Source organism: Hyperoodon ampullatus (assembly GCF_949752795.1).
Source record: "Hyperoodon ampullatus genome assembly, chromosome: 5".
NCBI classification, from domain to species: Eukaryota; Metazoa; Chordata; class Mammalia; order Artiodactyla; family Ziphiidae; genus Hyperoodon; species Hyperoodon ampullatus.
Genome location: NC_136918.1, coordinates 138,717,388 through 138,741,915, shown reverse-complemented (window position 1 = coordinate 138,741,915; position 24,528 = coordinate 138,717,388). Strand labels below are relative to the sequence as shown.

General features: G+C 36.6%; 1 protein-coding gene across 2 annotated transcripts in view; it reads right to left on the bottom strand.

Annotated features, from left to right (window-relative positions):
- DYRK1A (dual specificity tyrosine phosphorylation regulated kinase 1A) overlaps positions 1-24,528 on the bottom strand; it is a gene marked incomplete at its 3' end in the record, with an annotated part of 43,322 nt that overhangs the window by 14,480 nt on the left and 4,314 nt on the right. Inside the window, exons 2-8 of one of the 2 annotated variants that reach the window (XM_079704377.1) lie at positions 23,679-23,875; positions 17,393-17,512; positions 14,443-14,631; positions 10,885-11,032; positions 6,646-6,932; positions 3,946-4,092; positions 1,992-2,132 (exon numbers count right to left, since the gene is read on the bottom strand). In XM_079704377.1, the coding sequence (XP_079560503.1) occupies positions 1,992-2,132; positions 3,946-4,092; positions 6,646-6,932; positions 10,885-11,032; positions 14,443-14,631; positions 17,393-17,512; positions 23,679-23,798 (1,152 nt within the window). In that variant the 5' untranslated portion in view covers positions 23,799-23,875. Of the gene's footprint in view, positions 1-1,991; positions 2,133-3,945; positions 4,093-6,645; positions 6,933-10,884; positions 11,033-14,442; positions 14,632-17,392; positions 17,513-23,678; positions 23,876-24,528 lie in introns of those variants that run through there. The other variant, XM_079704378.1, reaches the window with a different exon arrangement.

Below are 24,528 nucleotides of genomic sequence, written 5' to 3'. Positions count from 1 at the left end.
CTTCAATAAAACAGCATCGTTTATACTCTTAATTCTTCATCCCCTTTCCCCACCAAAGGAAAAAAATAGATAGGAGGTATGGATTTCATTACTAGGAAGCTAAAATGGGTCCTTGAAACATAAAATGAGAAATTACAAGTAAAAATAAAATCACTAAGGAAATAAAGCAAACAAATATATCCAATGATAGTGCATGCACACCTGTTTATACTTATGGTTAAAATCCCTAGTGCATTGTTACAATGTAACCATTTGGTTATGAATTTGATTTTTTTGTTGCTGAAAATTTATTTCTATTTAAAGAGAAGTAATTATCTTATACTTTTAAAAATAAAGTTTCTTAAGTCAGTTGCTTAATTGCAGCTAAAGAAAATCTCAAATAATCTATGGTTAATTAATATGTATTAAATGTAGGTCAAGATACTCACTTTCAATTTTAAGGGGAAAGATTTAACTACTCTTTTCTGAAATGTCCCCCCTAAACAATTTAAAATAATTATGCCTGAATTTTGGAGAAATGATAGGTTACAATTCATTGTGACTTAACTGTGGTTTTATAAGGCAGAGATTAGGGAAATGGAATGAGATGAATGTTTCATTTAGAAAAAGGAAAAAAACAGCAGCAGCAGCAGAAGAAGAAAAAAACTTCAAAGTGGAAAAAGAAGTGGTAGCCTGTACTGCAGAGAGATAAAAACATAAAGAAGGCTTCACATCCTCCATGCTAATTAAAATCAACTGGTAGGAGCAACCTTGAATGCTGCAGAAGCTAAGGACTCCTAGGCTGTGTTTTGGTTCAACGGGAAAAGGGGCCATGACTGATAAAGTTTTGTGGACAAAGGCAAAAGGATTCAGGATGTCTGCTTGGTATTTTCCATCCCTTCCTTATGGGGAGTAGGCATAATTTAGCTGCCGGATATTACAATGCCTGGAACTTCAGAGAATAAGGCAGAATGCAGTAAGTTACAAATCAGTTGTGAAAGATAATTATATATATATATTTTTTCTTAATATTCTTAAAAAAAACCCATTTGATATTAAAAGTTAAGATTCCATAGCTGAAGGTGAATTACAGCACATAAGCATCATCTTCAGTTCACTGGAAATGACACCTGGTGGCAGCATCGCTAAAACGCAAGGGCAAAATAAAAAGTGTAGCAAAAATAAAATCTCTTAAGTGTTGAAAATGCAAAAACTACAATCACAAGGTATCTGGTATATGTATCACATACAATCACATATTTATAGATTATTTTCATCTTATACTAGAAACAAGCTAAATTACAAAACATATGATTATTTTCAGATACATAAAACAAAGATGTAAATCAAGATGCAAAACTGTTATCATTTACTCTATTAAACTGACACAGTTTAGGTCTCTGAAAAAAGTTCTCAGATAAAAGAAAATTACTAAAACGTACCTAACATGTTAAAACCTCACTTAAATTTTAAAGATTTTGGAGATGTGAAACTCCTGTTACCCAAGCTAGGAATCTGAAATCTCTCAAGGGACCATTTAGTCAGTTCATATTCTTGTCACAAACTGCTTAAGTCAAGAATCCTTTTCTCTCATCTGAACTTAAAAAAAAAAAAAAAGAGCCATTTACTGCAATTATGACTTACACTGTTCACAGCTGCAGTATTGTTAACTGTGACTTCACTATATACTCAAACTATGAGAAACAAAGGTCAAACTTACTAACTCTACTGTGGAAACAAGGCATGGTGATTTGATCAGCTACCTCAAAAGGCAGACATATAGTTTCAAAATGAAGCCTTAAAGAGCTAAGCAAACACTGGTCCATACAGATAGTTCAGGTCAAACTCTATAACCAACTTATGAAGAAAATACATACCTAAGTTATCAGTGGAACTGCTGTTAATAACTGACTTCAGCAACACTGATTTCAAGTAAATTCGAAAAGCGCTACATAAAGACAGCTCAGGAAAAGAAATACCAAAGGCTCCAAAACATTATTTCCCTATTTTACCCGTTTTCCATCTTTGGTCTTCTTTAAGTTCCAAGTGCCATCTGGCAACTTCTCAAAGAACTTTCTTGCTTTTGGTGCTTGGTCAAGAATATGAGCAGGTGGAATACCCAGAACTTCCACTATTTTATTCATCTGATCTACCTGTATTAAAAATAAAAACAAAACACCTGTAATTTCTACTGTAGGACATCCTATCTGTGCTCATCAATTCATTCATTCATTCATTCATAAATTAGAAATCAATCAATCGAGCATCTCCTGTGTGCTGGGCACTCCTCGGGGCAGTAAGCATAGAATAATGAACAAAAGAGACCAAGTTCCTGCCTGCCTTGAGCCCCACACTCCACAGAGGGGAGGGCACACAGTTAAGCAAACACGTACATCCATGGGATGGCAGGTGGTCATGGATACAATGGAGAGTAAGGAAATGATTGGAGGGAGTTTTAAAGTTTAAGTTTTGGGAGAATTTTAGTTAAATAATCACACACACAGAGAAAAAAAAACCCCAAAAGCTTAAAAGTGTGGACCCAATAAAAGTATTTTTTTAAAGTGCAGATTAATTCACTCAAATACTGAGCGTCTACTATATGCTGGAAACCATGCCCACCAGAACACAACGATAAACAAAACAAAAATCCCTGCCCCAAAGTTTGTGTTGTAGAGGAAGAGATCACCAAGAAGCAACTACATAATAAGCAAATACATATCAGATGACCACTAAGAACCATGGAGAAAATTAAAAGGGGATGGAGAGTGAGAAGATGACATGAGAGCAAAAACATGAAGGCCGCGAGGGCGGGAGCAAGAGCACTCCAGGCATGGAGGAAAGAATGAGCGCGAGGGCCCTGATACAGGCCTGTGCGTCGTAGGGACCTGAGAGAGAGCTGTGTGTGCTGGGCCGGGATACGCTGTAGGCGGGGTGGGGGCGGGGCGGGACAGCAGGGAGAGGTGGAGAGAGAACAGGAAACAGAGGGAGTAAGGGATTTTCAAGCTACTCGAAGGGACTCTGGCTTTCACCATGCGTGAGATGGAAGCCACTGAAGTTTCAGATGCTCCTAATACTGTTTAAGCCCACGAAAAAGGTACTATTACCTTTATATTATTTATTATTAAAAGAAAACCAAAGACACACTTATGGCAGCTCTGCCAAAGAGCAGCTCACTGGCTAGAGTGAAGTGAATTAAAAGGAAGGAGGAAGGGACATGTTTCTGACACTATTTATTGACAGTTGTAGAACCCAGTTCAAGTCATGAAATTTCATTAGTCTTTCTTTTCTCACGTATAAATGAATGGACTGATCACGATCTGCAAGGGTTAACTTTTCTTTAAAAAACAAAACACAACAGGATCCCACAAGCAAAGAGTCTTAAAACCAATCAAAGCCCATTCCTCTGACTGTAAGGGAGCTTGGCCTCCCTCTCCCTTGCCCTCCCTCCTCCCAGGCACTGCCTCTGACCTTCAAAAATCTTCTAAGAACACAGAATGAACACTTGTGGACTCACTCTAAAATTCTATAGTCCTAATTTACCCTGAATTATTCAGATCAAATATTCATCAACCCTACTAGTCATCATTTACTTTAATTTCAAATCATACTCTCAAAATTTACAGTCACGTTTACACTGTTTTTAGGGTGGTCCTCATTTCTTCATTATCATCTTTTTCTGTTCTTATAATCTGCAAAATTTATACCAAAATACTTAACATTTTCTAATCTAATTTATTGCTCTCCTCCACTGGCAGATTGAAAGATCTCGCTTCCCATCTCATAATTCTAAACTCACCGTACATAATTGAAAAAAAAAAAAGAAATGGATAAAATAAGTTCAAAACTGACCTAACACTTGAATGATTAAAGTTGGTAAATAGACATCTTTTCCTAAAAACAACTTTCAGATTATACTGTCAGAGACTGAAAACAAAAACAGAATTTTTAAAGCGATCCATCATATACCTCATTGGCTCCACTGAACAGAGGTTCTCCAGTGTGCATTTCAACCAAAATACACCCAAGGGACCACATGTCGATAGCAAGGTCATAAGGCATTCCCAGTAGCACCTCTGGAGACCGATAAAAGCGACTCTGAATATATTGGTATATCTGAAATATATTTCAAAATAGTATTAATTCCAAAATAAGTTTTAACTGTGGTCAACAATGAATTAAGAACACAAGTCTAATATTAACAGCAAAAAATAACTGGGTTATTAGAGTTCCATTTACTGATTTCAACATTAGACTATGAATACTGTTTAAAGAACTAAACGTTTCAAGGGAGTGGTAAATCTGACTGTGAAATGCAAAGAAAAAAAAAATATATATATATATATAAATAATTCAAGCCCTTTCATTTAGTTCAATCCTAACCGGTAACCAAGATATATCTTAAAGAATTATGCCTTATTAGAAGAAATTATTGAGAACAATTTATCTCCCTATTAATTATTCTTTCCTGCTATGGCTGGTACTTGGTTTACCATTAATTTAACAGCTAAATTGTATCTAAATTAACCAGAAAAACTTTTTTCAGGTTAATTCAAAGTATTAAGAAAGACTCAAACTCAGTACAATGTAATTGAAATTTCAGACATCTGTACTGTACTAGTCTCACAGATAAATCTAGAAACACTGCCACATAAAGATTCAATTGAGAGTCATTTCTGACTAATCACTTCTCTACCCTGTCCTCCTCCATCTCATTCTAAGACTTCTTAGAAAAAGAAATCTTGAAATGGATTATTTTCGATGAAGTAATCTGAGATGTCTTCAGAGACCAATTCATTTCACCTGGCCATTTAAAATTTATATCTAGAAATATTACAAAAGCAAAGGTAGTTTTACTTAAAAAAGGGAGAGAAACAAACAAAATCCTCCTACCCAAACTTCCTAACTTAACACTCAAACGAGGCAGCCAGCAGCATGGAGCCGCTTCTCACGAAAGCTTCTGTGACCTCCACAACTCCAGCCAAATCTGAGAACCATCCCATGCCTCCACAAGCAGGTCAGCCCAACCTTAAGGCCTGCTCAGAGTGAAGAAAGTCTAACTGAAAGGGACCAGGAAGAAGTATTACATTTCCAAGTTTTTATAAGCCAATGGCATCGCGAAGCCCCAAAGACTCGCTACTACTGAGACTACTGAGAAAGGAAGTTTGTCACCTACCTATCCAGCTGCTTAAAGCAGCAGTTGGGTTATCTACAAGCCTGGGCGCCAGGATCGCCTGAGAAACTTTTTTTGAAACATACTTGCCCCGCCACCTTCTAACACTGAGCCAGCAGACCTAGAATAGGGCCACTGCATGTCTGTTTTGGAAATAACTTCCCATGGGATTCTGATACACTCACAGAGTTAAAAACTCACTGAGCTAAAGGTATAGCTGTTTCACTTTGGCTGGAGAGAGACAGTAGTGCTTGATATCACGGTGGCATATATGATTTGGTTTAAATAGGAAAAAATTTTACAAGTCTAAAATCTATTCAAGTGACTCTCAAGATGGGCACATATTTTCCATTTACAATATACTTTAGCACTATTAACAACTATGAGCATCTTTTGATTTTCAGGGGCATCCGAAACTGCAAACTTTGTTTCCTATTCCTTCCATTTTTAAAAATTATTTCAATGTAGCATTGCTACCATAAGATAATTTGCAGAAAATAACAAAAAGACAATCTTGTTAACTGACCATAAACCTTCATGATTAAATTAACCTACTGTATTTAAAAGCTGGAATAAAGTTGAATAGGATATTTCACTAATTTGGAAAAACAAGAAATTGAAAGCCAATATGAAATAGGAATATCTCCATGTTAGTTATGTTTTTACCTTTTTTTTTAAAGAAATGCAGTTTCAATACGTACAAGTAAATAGGAACAACATTTTAAATGAATAAAGTATTATCAAATGGTGACCCTAGGTGGTTTCAAGAAGAGAACATCCTATAACTTCTATTTTATATGCAAAACACTGTTAGAGTAGCTTTCATAATGCTAGAAAGATCCATAGGAAAAATTTGCTTTCCTAAAATCAGCTAAACCTAAATATATTTATTGCTATGGACATGTCTGTTTTTAGCACTCTAAAGAAAACTAGTTCGGTGTCATAATTTATAAAACAAAAAAAAGATTTAAACTTATTTATCAAAACTAGTATGTCTATCAACCTAGTAATTTACACTGTATCACTGTGTGTAGTGTAAAATTACCTGCATTTTTTTTTACCCATCAGCTTTTGAGAAAAAACATTTATCTCGACCTATATTTAGAGAAATATTTTACAGCAAGGAGTCAATGTTCTATTATTGGAATTTCCCCAAATTTACACTAAGGACCTCTATCTGGGAAATACAGTTACAACAAATCACCTAATATTTAATATATCCAACCCCTCTTTTCTCTTAGACTTTTAGCATACACATAATTTTTTAAGATAAACTTTAAAAAACTAATACCTTCTAATTCAAAGTTTACTATTTGCATTTTAAAAGGTATTTCCCAAAATAGGTATCAACACAAGGTGATTCAAGTGCTGCATTTTAAAGATAACCATCCTGTAATTACCTCCAAATCGTATACAGATTAATAACATTTCAAATATCTACTTACACTGTTTTAACTAATTCTAATTTTAATTCACAAGTCCTGAAATATACTTACCCTCTGCCCCAACTGACAAGAACTGCCAAAGTCAACAATCTTGATTGCACTGCGTTTGGGGTTACAAAGAAGGATATTCTCAGGTTTTAGGTCACAGTGAATGATACTAAGTTCTGGAGTCGCAAGGAAAAGCAGTGCAGTGCACATTTGCTGTGCAAACTTTCGTGTTAGGTTCAAAGAGACACCTCGAAAATTGGTGTTCCTCAACAAGTCATAGAGGTTGTAGGACAGCATTTCAAAAACTAAACAGAGGTGGTTTCGAAACATAAAGTGGCGTTTTAAATGCACTGAAAGAGAAAAAAGTTTCATTTTAAATTATGCATACCAATAAAATGAGAATAACATGCATATGAACTCTCCAACAATCTGTAACATGACAATGTCAAATGCAGAGTGAAAATCAAGTTAAAATCTGGAGATCAGCACTCTGCACTAAACAGCACATTCTTTAATCAGTTAAGAATATCTAAATTGTTCATCTGCTGAATTAATATATTAGTGTATAGTGCCTGCCAATATGCAATATAATGCAAGAAGCACCACCAAAATGCCTTGCTTAAAAAAAAATTAAGTCAGGTATGAAAACGCAAGTAGCAAACTGACAGAGTACTGAGAATACTTTGATAATTTTATCGTCACTGGTAAGAGAAAACACACTGTACTCCCTGAAAGCCCTACCTCACAATTTCATCTAAGCTCCACCCACTGGGATGTCCAGCTTGTGACGATGTTGTACGTGGCAGCCCTCTCTGGGAAGGCTTTGACACATATACACAATCCGCTTTGCTGAGCCTTAGATTTCACTAGTAATTTTCTGAAACTACTGTCAAAGGAAGACAGATTTTTTTTTCTTTTGGGCAAATACAGCAAAGGCTCGAGAATCACACTGTAAGGTACTAGCGTTCATAATCAAGGCATCTGATTATGTTCATCAAACTGGTACGTGGGACATCCTGTCCAAGACTGAAGGTTTGGGAGAACTTCAAAATAAAGCTCGATCACAAGAAATTATGAGTAGGCTTATGAACGGGGAAAGACTAATAGAATACATTACTTGGTATCACTACTGATCCTCTAAAGAGGCTTAATAGTTGACAAACTGCTTCGAAAAGCTGTGCTCTAAGTATTAACACTGACTTCACATCAGATGAAGTCATTCAATAAAGTAAAGAACTGCGCTTCAGTATAAAAATTCTTACACACACCAAACTGAGCACCTATAACTCAACGGGAATGACATAAAACAACCATTTGCCAAGGCTACCTACCTTCATTTTGGTCTTTTAGTATCATTTAAAACAGAGGTTTCTCTACAGATTTATCTGGGATAACCAGGACAGTATTCAATGTCTGGTCCCTGAGAAAGGGGATACATTGTGTTGTCCTGGTAGTAGCCCTGAACTGTCTCCCTGGAAGCAGTGCATGTCAATATTGCTTTTAGATCATTCCTGATACACGTGATCTAAAATTAGGATAAATAACACAATACAACTACTACATGGCTCTATAGGAGTCCATAGTACAACTCAACTCTCACCAACAGTTACGTAAGAATGTATAACATCTGCTCTTAATCACTGAGTTCATAGGTTTAAAATTAAGAACATAGCTCCATGTGACATAAGACACCCCAGAGACATGGTCCAAACAAGTTTTGACCTGGTTAAGCAGCAGCCGCAAAAGGAATGCAAAAGGTAACTGATGTCAGAATTCAAACGTGATTATGACAATCCCTCTAAGAAGCTGTGATTAGAATGTTCTTCCAATGGAAGCTCAATCCACTCAATTCCACTAATTCATCATGCATTTACTAAGTATCTATAATGTGCTGAGCACTAAAGACATTGTCAAAGAAAGCTCAAACACAAGTATATATGTTCAGTTTTTTTCAACTGAACTTTGGGGAGAACGGACGGTTGGCAAGACTTTGTCCTACACTTGAACTGACTGTTCTTTTAACTAGACCATGGCAGGTACCAAACAATCCAGATAAGAAATCATGCTATGTGGTAAAAAAGTAGGAGTGTTTAGAAGTTCAAAGACTTAAAGACTATACAACTCATGAGACGAAATTATATTGATCAAATCACTTCAAAATTAAGTTATTTACGCTATAAAAGAGCAATACAACTTCCAGACACCTTAAATTTAATGTATCAACTCTACTGCCATGGCTGTGTCTAAATCGAAAGTCCTTTTTGCTTGTTTTCCAATATAGAAACTCAGTTTCTTAAGACACTGTGCATGAATTCACCTTCTTCCTAAGTAAGAACCTTTAAAAAAAAAAAAACTCATCCAAAAGAATATCTGTAATAACTGATGCAATTAATGATCATTAAAGTCAGTTTATCAAAAACAAAAATGACAGCCATTATTATAACATAACCAAGTAGCTAACATTTTGTGTTTTCTTTCAACAAGGCAGAAATAAATTGTTGTAGTAATGCTATCAACATTTTCTCTACTACTTAAGCAAAAATTCAAAATAAAACAAGAGTGAGAAAGAAGAAAAAGGGACGTATGTTTAGAGACTGTAAGTCAAGCATCCTTAGAAAGTCCTTCTTGGCCTCCTCAGCCCCTTGAATGGAAATGTGCTCACCTTACACTAAGTTGTAACTGAAAGTGAACAGCAAACATGCAGTAAGTGTGAAAAGACTTGAAATACAAATGTTATTACTGTGGGTTATATCAGGTATCTACAGAGAAGGCACTAAGGAAGAATAATTAATAGTATAAGCTCATTTTATTGCAACAATGAGGAATGAAGGATGCTTCACAAATGAAATCTAATCTGAATATGTGAACCTTACACCTTTAAACATCAATTTTTTTGTTTGTTATTTTGGGGGGACTAAAGAACCATAATGCCCTCCCCTCATTTCTTTTTTTTTTTAAATAAATTTATGTATTTTATTTATTTTTGGTTGTGTTGGGTCTTCGTTGCTGCGCGTGGGATTTTTCTCTAGTTGTGGAGAGCAGGGGCCACCCTTTGTTGTGATGCACGGGCTTCTCATTACTGTGGCTTCTCTTGCTGCAGAGCACGGGCCCTAGGCACACGTGCTTCAGCAGTTGCAGCATGCGGGCTCAGTAGTTGTGACTCACGGGCTCTAGAGCACAGGCTCAGTAGTTTTGGCACATGGGCTTAGTTGCTCCGCGGCATGTGGGATCTTCCCAGACCAGGGCTCGAACCCGGGTCCCCTGCACTGGCAGGCAGATTCTCAACCACTGTGCCACCAGGGAAGCCCTCCCCTCATTTCTTAAAAAGGAGTTTACTAATAAAACTTAACCTCATATGTTTTTCAGGTAAAGTTAGCATTTCTGAATGTGAGTTGCTAATACATGCCTATAAAAAAGTCTGTAATTAATTGATCCTAAGGTCTCTATCTTAAAATTGACATCATCTTGTTTTTACGGTTGGCAGCAATTTATTTCTTGGTGGCACATAAAATGTTGGTGTCTTAGAGTTGATTAAGAGTAGTATTAAAGAATGTATAATCAGAAGATGTTTTATCCATGTATCAGTTGGCCCTAGACTTAACTATTTTCATAATTCTTCTGTCTCCTCTTTTTGTATTCAGAAGAAACACCATATGACAATGAAATAAACACAAGCTCTGGAGTTAGGCAGAGGTAGGTTCAGACCCTAGCTCCAAGAGCCCTAGGACCTTGGGTATGTTACTCTTTGTACAAACTACCTGTAATATAAGGATTTAACACCTTCCTTTCAGGACTGCTATGATTACAGATGATGGAAGAAAAGCACAGGAATATGGTAGGAGTTCAAGAAATGTTGGCTATTATTTCTCGAGGAAGAACCTGAGATCTTGGCTCAGACATTCCAAAAATGGTTCTGTAACCATTAACAACATATTAGCTCACTTCTAATTTCTGAGCTATATTAGAAATGGTTAAAGTTAAAACAAAGTGGACTCTCTAGATAAACATGCACCATTAAAGCAAACAAATGACGCTTCTAAGTTTCAAAAACAAAAAAACCCCAAAAAGACACTATTCTCATTTGTTTTTGTAATATACCACCTAGAATGCACATTCCCAAAGATTTAAAATATTACTGCCAGATCAAGTAACGTATATAAATCTATGCCCTCCAACATAACGGAATTTTTACCCAATCACTTTAAGATAAAATCAACATATATTCATACAAAAATAACAATTAACTCAAATTTGTGGTCTGGGTTAGGGCACACTGCTTTCTTTGCCTGTTTGTTTGTTTACCTATGTAGTATTTCATTTCAGTGTCATGTTTGTTCATGAGCTCAAGAAGTCGCACTTCTATCTGGGCTTGATTCAGAAAAGCCTTCTTGTTCTTTATTATTTTAATGGCGACCCATTCTTGCTCCACACGATCATATGCCTTTACAACCTAAAAGAGAAAAAAGACAGATGATACCCATTTCATTAATGAACAATTTAACAAGTTTACAGTTCGGCTTAATTGTACATTTATCTAATTCCCCTTTTTCTGACCTTCTTAATTAAAAGAGATCCTATTCGTTTCCATTCAATAGCATCCATTTACTAGTTTATTGTCACTTTAAGTCATTTTTTAAATGGATTTCTTCTGCATCCTTACAGTATTTCTAAACATCCACAAAATAGATAACTTTCTTAAAATCAGATTAACTATTTTCCTCCTTCAGAAATAAATTATGAATCTTGACAAGTGCTTTGGGGTTTTTTACCTTTCTTACTAAATAACATTATAAAACAATTCTTCTAACTATTCTTTTAATAAGAGAAAAACCTGGTTTAAATCCCAAGCATATGTGTGAGATACTTAAAAGGCTGTAAGTCATCTGAAAAATGTAGATAACTTTCTAAATGTAACTTAGATTTTCACAGATAAAAACTTAGGCATATACCAGAAGAATTAGTTTACACTTATTCAATAAAAAAAATATCAAAAACAAATAACCAGGAAAAAAGTTTAAAATGCTATAATTAGGGGATTTTGAGTTTTAAAATGAGAAGGAAACTGAAACATTCATGTGCAAATCACCATGCACACCTCTCATTTAAAATTTTACTCATTTAAAACAAGTTTCACACTATTAATAAATTTATACAAAAATTAGGAAATACACAGATAAAACTATATCTCTACAAATCAGAAACCGCTATAAGTGATTAAATATTATTATATTTATAATAGTACATATAGTCTGAATAGATAATAGTTTTAGATACATTTTCTAGCATGTTCAGAAAGTACAGAGATGCAGGTAGAACTCCAAGTGATTCCAATGTGTTGGCTGAGTACCACTGGATTAGAGGAAGAGAACGGAACGCATGGTCCAAGATCACATCAGTCGAGGTTATTGTCAATCATAGATCATAAATCGTTCAGCTGAAATCAAACTTGGAATGAAAAGTGCAGTATCTCTGGTTTCACCCAATTCTAAAAAAATACTATCTATTGTCTTTTAAATCAGAGGCGACCCATGTAAACATCTGACCAAGTGCTTCTGATATTCTTCTGTTTCACTGACCGTATTGACTGCACCAAGAGTTGCAGTTCAGTGCCCAGATCCTAATGGTCTCCAGGACAAAGGCCACTAACATGGACTCAACTATTTACTGACTTAGCAAATAGTTAACTTGCTCAATGCTAAAGCAATGATTTGCAACCCTGAATATCACACATTCAGTAGGGTGTTTTCAAAAATACCAATGCCCAGAATCCAGTCACAGAGATTCTGGTTTAATTGGTTGGAACCTAAGTATCCATCCTCCCCTCCCCACCACACCCCCAATCCCCAAAGCTCCCTGGAAAATTTCAAAGTGCAATCAGGATTGATGACCACTGGCTTAAGAAATGAAGGAGCCGCTTCTTTGACAAGGATCTGGCAGAGGATTTAGAGGACATCTGACCAACTCGGTAAGGAGGACTTTATCTGGTGAGTGACAGGTCCTGACCCTGAACACACCTCACCCTAGGAGAAAGGCATCAGTCAGTCTGATCTGGTAAAATGGATTTAGATGTCAAATAGGCCTATGTTTTCACAGGTTTACTATGCTGACTTGCTCTTAGGAATCAGAGTATGAGAAAATTAAAAGGGAGGGGGAAAGATCACGGTGAGCTCAAAGACAGTATTTAAGGAAAACTAAGTTTAGAGAACAGGCCGTATAGCCACAGTTTTCGTGGTGGACATCACAGAAGTTTGAAAAGTGTCCTGTTGAGAGCAACTGCCTAAACGCTGGTGTACTTTTGAAGGTGGAGACGACAATCACTCTATCCAGGGTGTTCACAGCCTTACTTAATTTAAGAGGGAGGCCTCAGAACTGCCTTTCCTTAAAAAGCTCTGAAAGAGAAGCAGAAGCTGCTTCTGACAAAAAGGAATACTTTCTTAAAGAAGGACTCCTCACACACTGAGAATCCCCTGACTCTGGAGAAAAAGAGGTTACAAATCAAGGGGAAAGGCCCTGAATTACGTATAATTACAAAAATTCTGTGAAATCATGGACGGGGCAGACATATTATACATGGGACACCAGGGCCTGGGAGAGCCTCACCAGAGTTAGGGGTCTCCTGAGAAGCTTGTTCATATTTCCCTGTAGGTTTAATAGCTTCATCTGTCTGGGTCTAGAGCTGTAGCTGATAATGGCCTGTAGTATACTTTTTGTCCTAAGTGTGATTAGACTGACACATGATGAATTTTTCCTCACAGGTTGAAAAGAGGCACACTTTGCTTTCGCTCAGGGCAGGAACAGGTAAGTAAGAGTGTATGCAGGTTCCATAGTTTTAGAAAAACCAAAAACCACCACCAAAATCCAAAATATTGTCCAAGTCAAAAGAAGTATTTGGATTAGAAGTTATTATAGTAACTGACTCGCCGCACAAAAGCTACGAGGCAAAGGAGGCTGGGATTAACAGTAAATCATACCTCAAACAGAAAGGCTCTGTGACTTGATGAGATAAGATAGGGAGATTTACACGTGGGAACAGCTGGGGGATCCACAGCCAGAGAAAAGCTTTTTAAAAGCGCAAGGAGGAAGGTCTGACAGCTCTTCGTCTGGGCACAGCTGATGTAAGAGGCTAACGTAGTTAGGGTTTGTGCTTTGTACTGGGATAGGGTGGGCAAGCGAGGAGAAGAGAGCTGTGGGTGGAGAGAAGAGGCCAGGAACGAAGAGAAAAACCAGGTGCACTGGAGTTCCTCCCTCGCTCCTCCGGGTAGAAGCGGCCCGAACAATCCTACCCATGGGAACAATGCCAATCACAGTATTAGCAACGCTGATGCCGTGAGGACTTAGGAGGAGACCCTGGAGACCCTCTGCCCACTTAGAGGCCGGATGGAGCTAGAAGAGGAGCTGAGGACAAACTCAGGGCACAGCCCCTGGTGTCCCAAGTCTCCAAAGAAGCGAGAGGACACCTGCTGTGCCAGCTGAAAATGGTAATTTTTTTTCTCTTTGAGGAGGAGTATCAGACAGGAAGGTAATTATCTCTATCATACATAACTAAGAACCATCCAGAGACTAAAAACCCCATATGAAAGAGGCAATACTGTCTATTAGTGATTAAAATCAACCACTTAGTAAAATAACTACTTGATAGCTATAGGAAGTTTTTTTTTTTTTAAAGTCTAATGGAGTTTTTATAGCTGATGAAGTTTTCTTACCTTTAGAGAAAACTATAATAATCCAAATACTTACATATCCGTTGTTTAGATCTATTTACAAATATTAAAAGTGTACTACTGAGAAAAGGATAGAGTAACATGATTCACTAAGAAGTTCTTTCTAATTTATGAAATTCAGCACCTTCCATTAAATTACCTGTCCAAAGGAACCTTTGCCTATCAAGGAGTCAATTTCGTAACGATCCATCCACTTTTCTCCGTTTTTTACAATATAATCATAGTTATCATCATCATAACCATCATTGTAAACCTTCCGCTCCTTCTTATGACTAGAATCGTCTCCCTGGCCCTGCTGGTGTCTTCGCTTCTTTTTTGCATAGTAAACCTGAAATGAGAAAATACAGTGTTAGCTGTGCAATTAAAAATCATTGGGGATGGGGAGCAGTGAGGGCACCATATATCGAGTACATACAAGACACATCTGCTATCAGTAGGAAACTGATGAATTTTTATTCTTTATAACACACACAAAAATGAAATAAAGAATTTTCTATAGTTGCTATTGGAGTTACAGAATAACACTGATATATAACAAATGAAAAATATCTACAGTAAAATTCACTTTAGAAGTATACTGTTTATACATTTTTTAAATAGGAGATGTTACATGACCACGCCAAAGTCTCCCACTCAAGAAGAGTAACAGGACCTGATTCATATTTATTTTCTAAACTAAAGTATAATTTATATAAAGTGAGATGGTATAGATCTTAGAGAAATGCAAATCAAAACCACAATGAGGTATCACCTCGCAGCATCATCAAAACGGCCATCATCAGCAAAATCTACAAACAGCAAATGCTGGAGCGGGTGTGGAAAAAAGGGAACCCTCTTGCACTGTTGGTGGGAATGTAAACTGATACAGCCACTATGGAGGACAGTATGGAGGTTCCTTAAAAAAACTAAGAATAGAACTACCATATGACCCAGCAATCCCACTACTGGGCATATACCCAGAGAAAACCATAATTCAAAAAGACACATGCACCCCAATGTTCACTGCAGCACTATTTACAACAGCCAGGTCATGGAAGCAACCTAAATGCCCATCGACAGACGAATGGATAAAGACAACGTGGCACGTATATACAATGGAATATTACTCAGCCATAAAAAGGAACGAAATTGGGTCATTTGTAGGGACGTAGATGGACCTAGAGACTGTCACGCAGGGTGAAGAAAGACAGAAGGAGAAAAACAAATACTGTATATTAACGCGTATTTGTGGAACCTAGAAAAATGGTACAGATGAACCAGTTTGCAGGGCAGAAACTGAGACACAGATGTAGAGAACAAACGTATGGACACCAAGGGGGGAAAGTGGTGGTGGGGTGGTGGTGTGCTGAACTGGGCGATTGGGATTGACATGTATACACTGATGTGTATAAAATTGATGACTAATAAGAACCTGCTGTATAAAAAAAAAATAAAATTCAAAAATTCAAAAAAAAGTATATAATATGAAGGACTTTGGGGAAAATGTATATGCTGATGTAATCAACATATGCTAAACAAAATAAAGAACATTTTCATCCTCCTTATATTCGAGTTCCCTCATGCCCCCTTCTAGTCAATCCCAACTTTATATTTGATCCTAAAGCAAAAGATTTTAAAAATGAAAGTTTAAATGTATAATATAATATATGAACTGATGTTTTGCTAATATAAAAAGGGCCTCTGAGACATGCTTAGTTCTTAAGCCTGTAATAACATATTAATGAAAAACAGCCATGCCCCCTCCCCCCACACTAAAGGCCGTAAACCTTGTGGTTGGTCACAGATTGAGTTATTTTCCTTGTATCTGTTTTTCTTATAAAATAGTTTCTAAGACTAGTAAAAAATAATAGGTGGACTAGGCAACAGTCCAGGTAATCGGTAACTAACTTTGAGGAAATTATAAATTACATTGCACAGAGCAACATCAGAAAAACTAGTTTACAAGGTAGCAAAACAGTTAAAAACAAGCTTTAACAAAGCTACTGTTAACAGTTTAACGATTTATCAGATATTAACAAACTGACATTAATCAATTGTTAACAACAATTTATCAGATATTTTCAGATGACCAAAAGCTAGTTTGGTACATCTTTTATAACATATAAATTGTATACAAAATCCAACTTAGAAATGCACCTCATTGAGCTCACTTCAATTTTATCCTGCCGCATTGCCACAATAATATAATACTGGCATTAAACAGCATCAAACTGCTATAAAAATTTATACACACATAAGAACATCTTTTTAGTTAAATGGCTCTAAAGCTGGTAGAAGATAAGTCTTTAATGTGAAAGGATGTAGGCCCCCACTGGAAGAGGAAAGAAAGCACAGGCGTGTCCACCCTTCTCCAAAAAAGCTCATTTAATAATTCATTACAGAGCTAGAGTTGGGGTCAGAAGCAAGTAACAACCAAGCCAAAGGTCTAAGACACCAGAAAAATAATTTTTGAAAGCAAAGAGTCAAGTTGAAAGGTGAGTAGTTCAAAGGGCTGTCCACGTTTTTTATCCTACTTACTTCCACCAAAAAGGCCTTCAGATATCTTACAATGAAAAAGATACAGATAAAAGAACACACATTAATTTAAAAAGAAAACTTTAAACCACATAAATATAGATGGATCAGAGAGACTAGACCAAATGCCTGTTAACTGGGCATTAAATACATCTCACAACTTCCTGACATCCATGGTAAAAGTAGAAACAGATATGTAAAAATTTAAGCAAAATTCTGTAACATTTTCATACTTTTATATTATCATTATTACCTTCCTTTCCCCTGAAGTTTTGGAGACGAGATTATTATAGAAATGACAACTCAGCATATATTAAATATAACTTTAAAAAGAGGGGAAGTTTTCCACAATTATCTTAACTTTTTGCAGTCCTTGTTACTATATCTTATTTGTTTTACACAATTATAATTTTATTATCTATAAATCACTAACTTACCAGTCTTCATGGTAATCATCAATATGACAATCCTTGGGAGTTAAAGATAATTTCAGTATGTTTAAATATGCTACAAAATAACTTTTTTCCCTGCTCTATTGCAAAACAGATGCTGTTATAACAAATCGATAGTCTTACCTCATTAATATGCTTATATGTTTTGATCAAGTCAACAGAAAGTTTTCTCAGGGGAGCAGTAGCTGGATCACGGAAGGTTTGGGGCATCCGCCTCTGTAACATGACAATATCAGGCATCACCTTAAATAGACAGAAAAGACTAGTACTTTAACTATACTGTACTGGTATGAATTCCCTCTTCTGTAACCTGTGTATACGTATTTTAAAAAGAAAAAAAAATAAAAGACATCTACATTAGAATAGTATACATGCTCTCTCGGTCATCTCTTTCATCCGGAATCCACTGAAGACAACCACTGGAACAAATAAACGAAATTAGAAGATAATATGCCCAGTTACCAAGCCTTCAGTTTTGTTCCCCAAATTCAACAAGAGGATTACAGATACACCCCTGGTCCAGGAGACATGCATGATGCTGCCCAAGAGGGCTTCTCCACCATACAATTAGCCTAGGGAAAAATTTCTTCTAAATTATTCCTAAAGCCTGACCTGGATCACAACAGGCAGATGAAGACTAACCCACCTTTCAGCTTCCTAATACAGGAGTTTAAGACCCAGTTGGTACCACGAAGCAAGCTGCTCATGGAGCAGAGATGGAGCTTGGTGCTGCAGAACTACAGCTCCTAACACCCCCAGACCCTGCCCTCTGACCAGCACCTGCCTTTAAGCAAGGCTGAAATCTTCACTCACTTCTTTAACATGACTGAGTAAAACATGCCCTCCACCTTAACACATCCGATCTCACCCTTCACATTCCCTGTGCCCCCAGCCAGCAGCACTTTTCAGCACCTGACATACTGATATATATTTACTCATTTACTGGTTTTAGTTTTTTCTCCTTCTCCTTCCACTACAAGGAAAACTCCATATGGGGCAGGGATTCTTTTCTTCAATGTTGTATTCCCTTTGCCTAAAACATAGCAGGCACAGTGCCTGAAACACAGTAGGTATTTAATAAATATTTGTTGAATAAACAAGTGAAGCCATAATACCCTACCTATGATTACACTAGGAGCTGACCACAAATAAGTTCCAGAGAACACCTTAATGCTAATGAAACTTTCTTCTTTTAAAAAATTCATTTCAACCATACTCCCACCCCAAAACTAACCCATGTCTCTTTCATCGTCCAATAAGCAGTCAGGGTTCAACTGTGAGCTTCCTGCTAGACGGGGGATAAAGCAGGAAACACAAACGTCCTCCAAACATAAATACGCCCAGGAATGCTGCAACTAGCACACTAATGATCCTGGATGGCTGTTCTCGCCCCACTCCTCAAGCCTCAGCAAAGGAGTTCCCAGAGGGGCTTCTTGCAACCAACAGATCCTCAAAACCAATTAATGACATCAAGGTACCTTCAGTCACTACCGCTAGTCATCCTTGGGCTCCTGTCTAGCTCTCCTGCAGACATTTACACCAGCAAAACAACTGAGCCAGAAGCCCCTGATGCAGCCCCTTCCAAAGGCACTGTGGTCAGTCAATCTGGGGGGCAGAGAGACAGAAAAGACATCACACTAAGGCCTCACAGAAATGTCTGGAGTCTTGGGAAAATTAACCAAGTTAACCCACAGTGACAAAAAAAGAAGACAGAAGGGTTGTAAGGACAGAACAGAAAAGAATCCCCATCCCTGAGGTATGAAAAGATGGTGGGATCAGAGCAGTTACCTAGCTGTACTCTCTCTCCCTCTCTTTGTTCTATGAAAGAAGTGGAAACTTGAGCCAAATTTGAGGATTATAACCTGGGAACAGCAACTCAGCTCCAAGAACTGTTCCGACCCTGCACTTCCCCTTAAACTGGTATTAACATTAGTTTCTTCTGAATCTATACTCAAACTCTAAAAAGTTGTTATCCGGATGGTAAATTCACTGAATTACTGTATTAAGTTAATAATTATTACCTCTTCCCATGATCCTCTCCTTCCTAAAGTTCCAAATAAGGTTTAAGGGGAAAAAACCCTTCAATGATTATAACTATTTGTCTGAAAATATAGTAAGACTTAATAAGATCATCTGAATTAATTTATTAAATACATATAGTTTTATTTTTCTAAATATGAACAGGTACAGTTAGGTTCACAGAATATTTGGTTCTTATACCTGTTCTTGGAGACTTAATGACTAGACAATATCAGTAATAAGCATGTCAAACACTTTTATGTGAATGAAAGCTATAAGCATTTAAGGTAATGAAAGAGGTTTCCCTTAATGTATTTCCTTTTTTTATTTTTTAAGACCCTGACCGTTTTCAAGCAGGTAACGTACTTGGCAAGACCCTTCTTGGACTATTGGGGTGTAGCCTCACTGTGAGGTTTCGTGAAATCTGAACCAGTGAAATACTTCTTTACCTTTGTCACAAGAGTTGATAGAAGGTATAACTATTGCTAGAAACAACTGAATTCCTTAAGTAGTTAATAATAAAATAATGATTATAGCAGCAAATATTTGCTATACGCTATGCTTTGAGTACGCAGATGTTTACTCTCTCATGTAATCCTCTCAACAATCTCATGAGAATAAGTAACGTAAGTTCCTGTCACTATTTTACAAATGAGAAATCTGAGTCTCTGATGTAAAGTTACTTGACCAAGGTCTTAGAGCCAGTAAATAACAGAGATGAGAACTGAGGCAGTCTCCCACCTAAGCCTATGATCTGAACCACAGCACTGGGCCAGGAGCTCCCTGTTAATTTTAGGTCTCTAGTCTATCCTCTTGTTCAATCATTTTTAGGCTATTTGTTGGACAAAATAATTGAGTCATACATAATAAATACCAATAAAATAAACATTTGTTACAATTAATTATGTTCAAAACTGTAAATATGCTTTTTTAACTTGCCCACTTACAATTCCACTGGTATTTCAAACATTGGAAAAAATGTGACTAGTGACTACATCTTTCCATGAGTAATTATGCTCACTTAAAACACCAAAATCCCACAATCAAAAAAAAAATTAAATGTATATAGGACATGCATGAAATTGGATATGAATGTAATTTTGCCTAACAATCTTTTTCTGCACTCAATATATGAGTGTGTGCTATGGCCTTGGCATGTCACACAATATTGCTAACTAACCTCTTCCACAATTAGCCAAGCTGCCTAAAAGGCCAAATCAGTTAGCTAATTCTAAATACATTACTTTTCTTATATTCTTCTGGCAACAGAAGTTACTATTTCAGGGGCATCTGTATATATAAACCAGATGAATTCCACCCACAAAAAACTGGCCTTTAGATCAGGCTGTATTTCAGTGCTTCAAATAGTGCCCTGTGCAGGCTAGGCACTCAAAATATATGGAAAGAACACATTAACTTCGACAAACTAAACAACCCTTCCTTCACAAACTTTCATTGTGATTTCATGTTAGGCAACCAAACTTTCTGTTTTTCATTACTGTGGTGCCATAAGCACCAATCCAGAATTAGAAAATTAACTTGTCCAAATACACACTCAGTTACAAATCTATATACTAAGACTCAAGCCAGCCCTAAGCATTTGACGCTTTGTCCACTTCCAACTTCTTATGGTCACACAGTCAGAAGAATGTAATGTAGCAAGCTCCCTCCTTCCCTTCCGCAGCCGGGCAGAAGTCCCACAGTGTTCAGAGGACCCAGGGGCTCCCTGAGCCACACTACAGGTAGCCAGACCCACCACGGCCTCCACACCGCCCCCAACGCCCTGGCTGAAAAGGCAAAGTTGCTGCCGCCTCAGCCTTCAGGCTCCGGGAGCCAAACAAAGTCACATCCCCCATGCTCCTATCTCTTGACCTTTCTGTGTGATGATGACACAGATCACAAAGCCAAAAAAAAAAAAAAAAAAAAAAAAAGAGAGAGAGAAAGAAAAGGAAAAAAAAAAAAGGCAGTAGTTCACACCTCCTGCTTAGAGAAGTTACAAGAGCTAAAACAATCTTTTCTTGAAAAGATTCCATAGTGTTAAGTACCAGGACTTTATTCAAAAATTGTTTTCTAGTTTAATAATACCTATTCCACCCGTTTTATTTATGTTTACCTCATATTTTCATATATACAGTGGAGAATGAGAAACACCATGTCCTGCCATTCTTGCTATTTTGAGAGCTATTAATAAAGCTGAATAGCATATGTAACACATATCCAGAGTACATAGCTTAAGAACCATGACAGGTACTGTGAAAACTGTAACAGCCCAGAGGGACTCAGCATTCTGAACATCAATCGTACTTTTCTACATTTACTTTTACTGCATTTATTTTTTGAACAAAACTATTTAAACTCACATGAAACACACTCACACAAGAAAGATCAACTACCAGAAATAAAACATTATCTCCTTTCAATTTACTTGTACAATAAACCTTACTTAAAAGGCACTGATAGGATGATTATGGAAACTGAATAATGAAATTACAGAAGTTTAGAGCTAGAGAGTACTCTTCTGGAGGGTCTAGTCTAAGGTCCCAATCTTACATTCAAGCAACAGAGAGAAGGGTCCATGTGACCTGACTCAAGTCACACAACCAGATCATGAGTCAAGACCTGGAGCCCATGTCTTATGACCGGCAGACCACGCCACATCAGTGCACAGTTTCAGTGCTTTACACTTCAGTTATAAGTAAGCTTTTAATCTGACTGCCTTATTAGGTTCCAAAATTTCTGGAGTTTGGCAGAAGTATCTGGCTGAATACTATTACTTAAAAGACAGTCTTTTTACATCATATGAATCTTTTAAAATATTTTACAGCTTACAATGGAAATACTAAGTAACTTATCTCTTATTTGAAAACAGCCCTCAAATAAGATGTTAGTTGTATCTAAAAATAGGTACTTTGCTAACTAAATTACCTACAACAATAATACAAACATAAAATAACTTGAAAGGACTGGATTTTTTTCCTAGCCCTCCTTAGATGCCAGGTGTTAGAACTGAAAAGCACTGTATCTAAGAAGAAAGAAGCCTGGGCTGGGCCCCAGAGTCTACTGCCTACATATTTGGAGAAGTCACAAATGGGAGCTCAATCCCTTCAGCTGTAAAAACAGACTAAAAACAGACACCCTACCTGATAGGCTGCTTTTGAACAAGCGGGAAAATGAATCCAAACATACTTTGTTTCTTAAAAGTCCAGTGCAAAGACTGTGCTATTACTACGTTTTGGATGTCCAGAGAATTTTCTTCTGGTACACAATTAAACACTTTCCAATTCTGACCAACTGCTCCAATTCTCAAACATACAACTTCTCATTTACTGCATAAGACAAATTCTTATGTCCTGTCATAATTTATCTTACTATTTAACTGTGAATGTTATTCACATGCTATATAATTTTATAAATGTAAAGTCAGTTCAACTATTCACAAGATCTTATTATAATACATACAAGGGTGTCCTCAAATAATGATGTTACTTAACTGTAGCCAATAGCTCATTAAAACCAGGTATTATTGAATTAGAGAAAACACATTTCCTTCAAATAATCCAGTATAAGAAATACTTTGAAATTTTCTAAGTTTTTGTTCATACTGAAAGACCTAAACAGTGACAAACCAAATTCCTGAGTACATGGAAAAATAGCCATTTTCAGCACTCATCACACACAGTCTCAGTGGAGAAACTTTACCACAACTATAGCTAGTAAAAACAAAACAAAACAAAAAAACCTCCCGAAATCAAAAGTCAAGATGGTGGATACAGTTAATTCAGGAAGATATTAAAAATACACACATGCATATGTGTATGTATATCAAGAGATTTCAGCATTTATTCACTTTACACTATCCATCTTATGGAAATTGCTGAATCTCTAGTCTGAATATTAGAATGAGCAGCATGGTTAATTTACATTTTTTTCTTTTTAATTTTAAGGAGTTTCATATTTATTTTTATAAATGTGTACTAAAGTAGTTTATAACAGTAAAATCACCTCTTTAAGTTTCCTATAATGGAATCTGACTTGTTTTCCTATAACTTATATTTTTCTACTTAACCGCCTTCCCATAAAAATAAGGTTTAAGTTTTTTTATTTTAACTAATATTCTTTAGAAGTAACTTTTCCCCCATCACAGAATGAGAGATTGTGGTTATGTTTATAAGTGTTCTTCTAATTAAAGTGAAATACATAGAAACAAACAAACAAAAAACCCCAACAAACTTTTAAACGCAAACTCCTTAATATCATATTCTGTCCACCCGGAATCCCATGTGACATGTAAACTGAAAACCATTAAGGCATTCTGCCTATTTACTATTTTACCATTTTAATGAATAAATTACCATTCCAACAAATCATTTCTGATACGTCATAAACTTACCTGGTTAGTTAGAGGCTGCTGAATCTGGTCAGAATAAGATAAGGCAGAAACCTGTTGGTCACTTATGTTTGGCTGGCGACGGTCACTGTACTGATGTGAATGGGGCATCTGTCCAGCCATCTGAAGGCCAGCAGCATGGAATGAAAATGACGGTGCAAGCCGAACAGATGAAGGTTTGCATGCTGAAGTCTCTCCTCCTACGAGAAGATAATAAGTGAGGTTTAAAGGATGCATTCATATCCTAATGTTTGTATCTTTCAACTTATCTGATAGTTCTTTAAATAAGAACTTTAGGATGTTCAATAATATTAAAAACCTTTCAAACTGCAAACAAGGGTATGACACTCAACACAACTGTTGTACAATAAACGGTATAAAATATAATAGTGATTAAAATGAATATCTAAAAGTCTGTTTCAAGAGAAAATCTTAAGTAAATCTTTTTGTAAAGCAATGGAAACAACCTTTCATACTTATTTTTACATATGAGATTTTCATCAATTGAGAACCATAAGTTGCAAAAGTAATCTCTGAATTCCTGCAAAGAGCCTGTCCAATGGATCAGCTCTTCAGAAATCAATTCAAAGGAAAACTGCTGAGATGCTGCTTTGTACCTGTCAGGTGTATGGCAATCAATAGCCCTAGCATCCCCCAAACCAGGGGAAAAATTTGTTCTAATGGTGCTCACCACTGACACAGGTAATTAAAAGTTGAGCACACGATACGTGGAAACAAATTCACAGGCTGCTGTATTCCCCTGGACTCTCCTGACACAGTCCTAAGAGAACCTAGACCAGGCAAGCCTGCCACAAAAACAAACAATCAATTATTATCCCACAGGTAGGCTGGG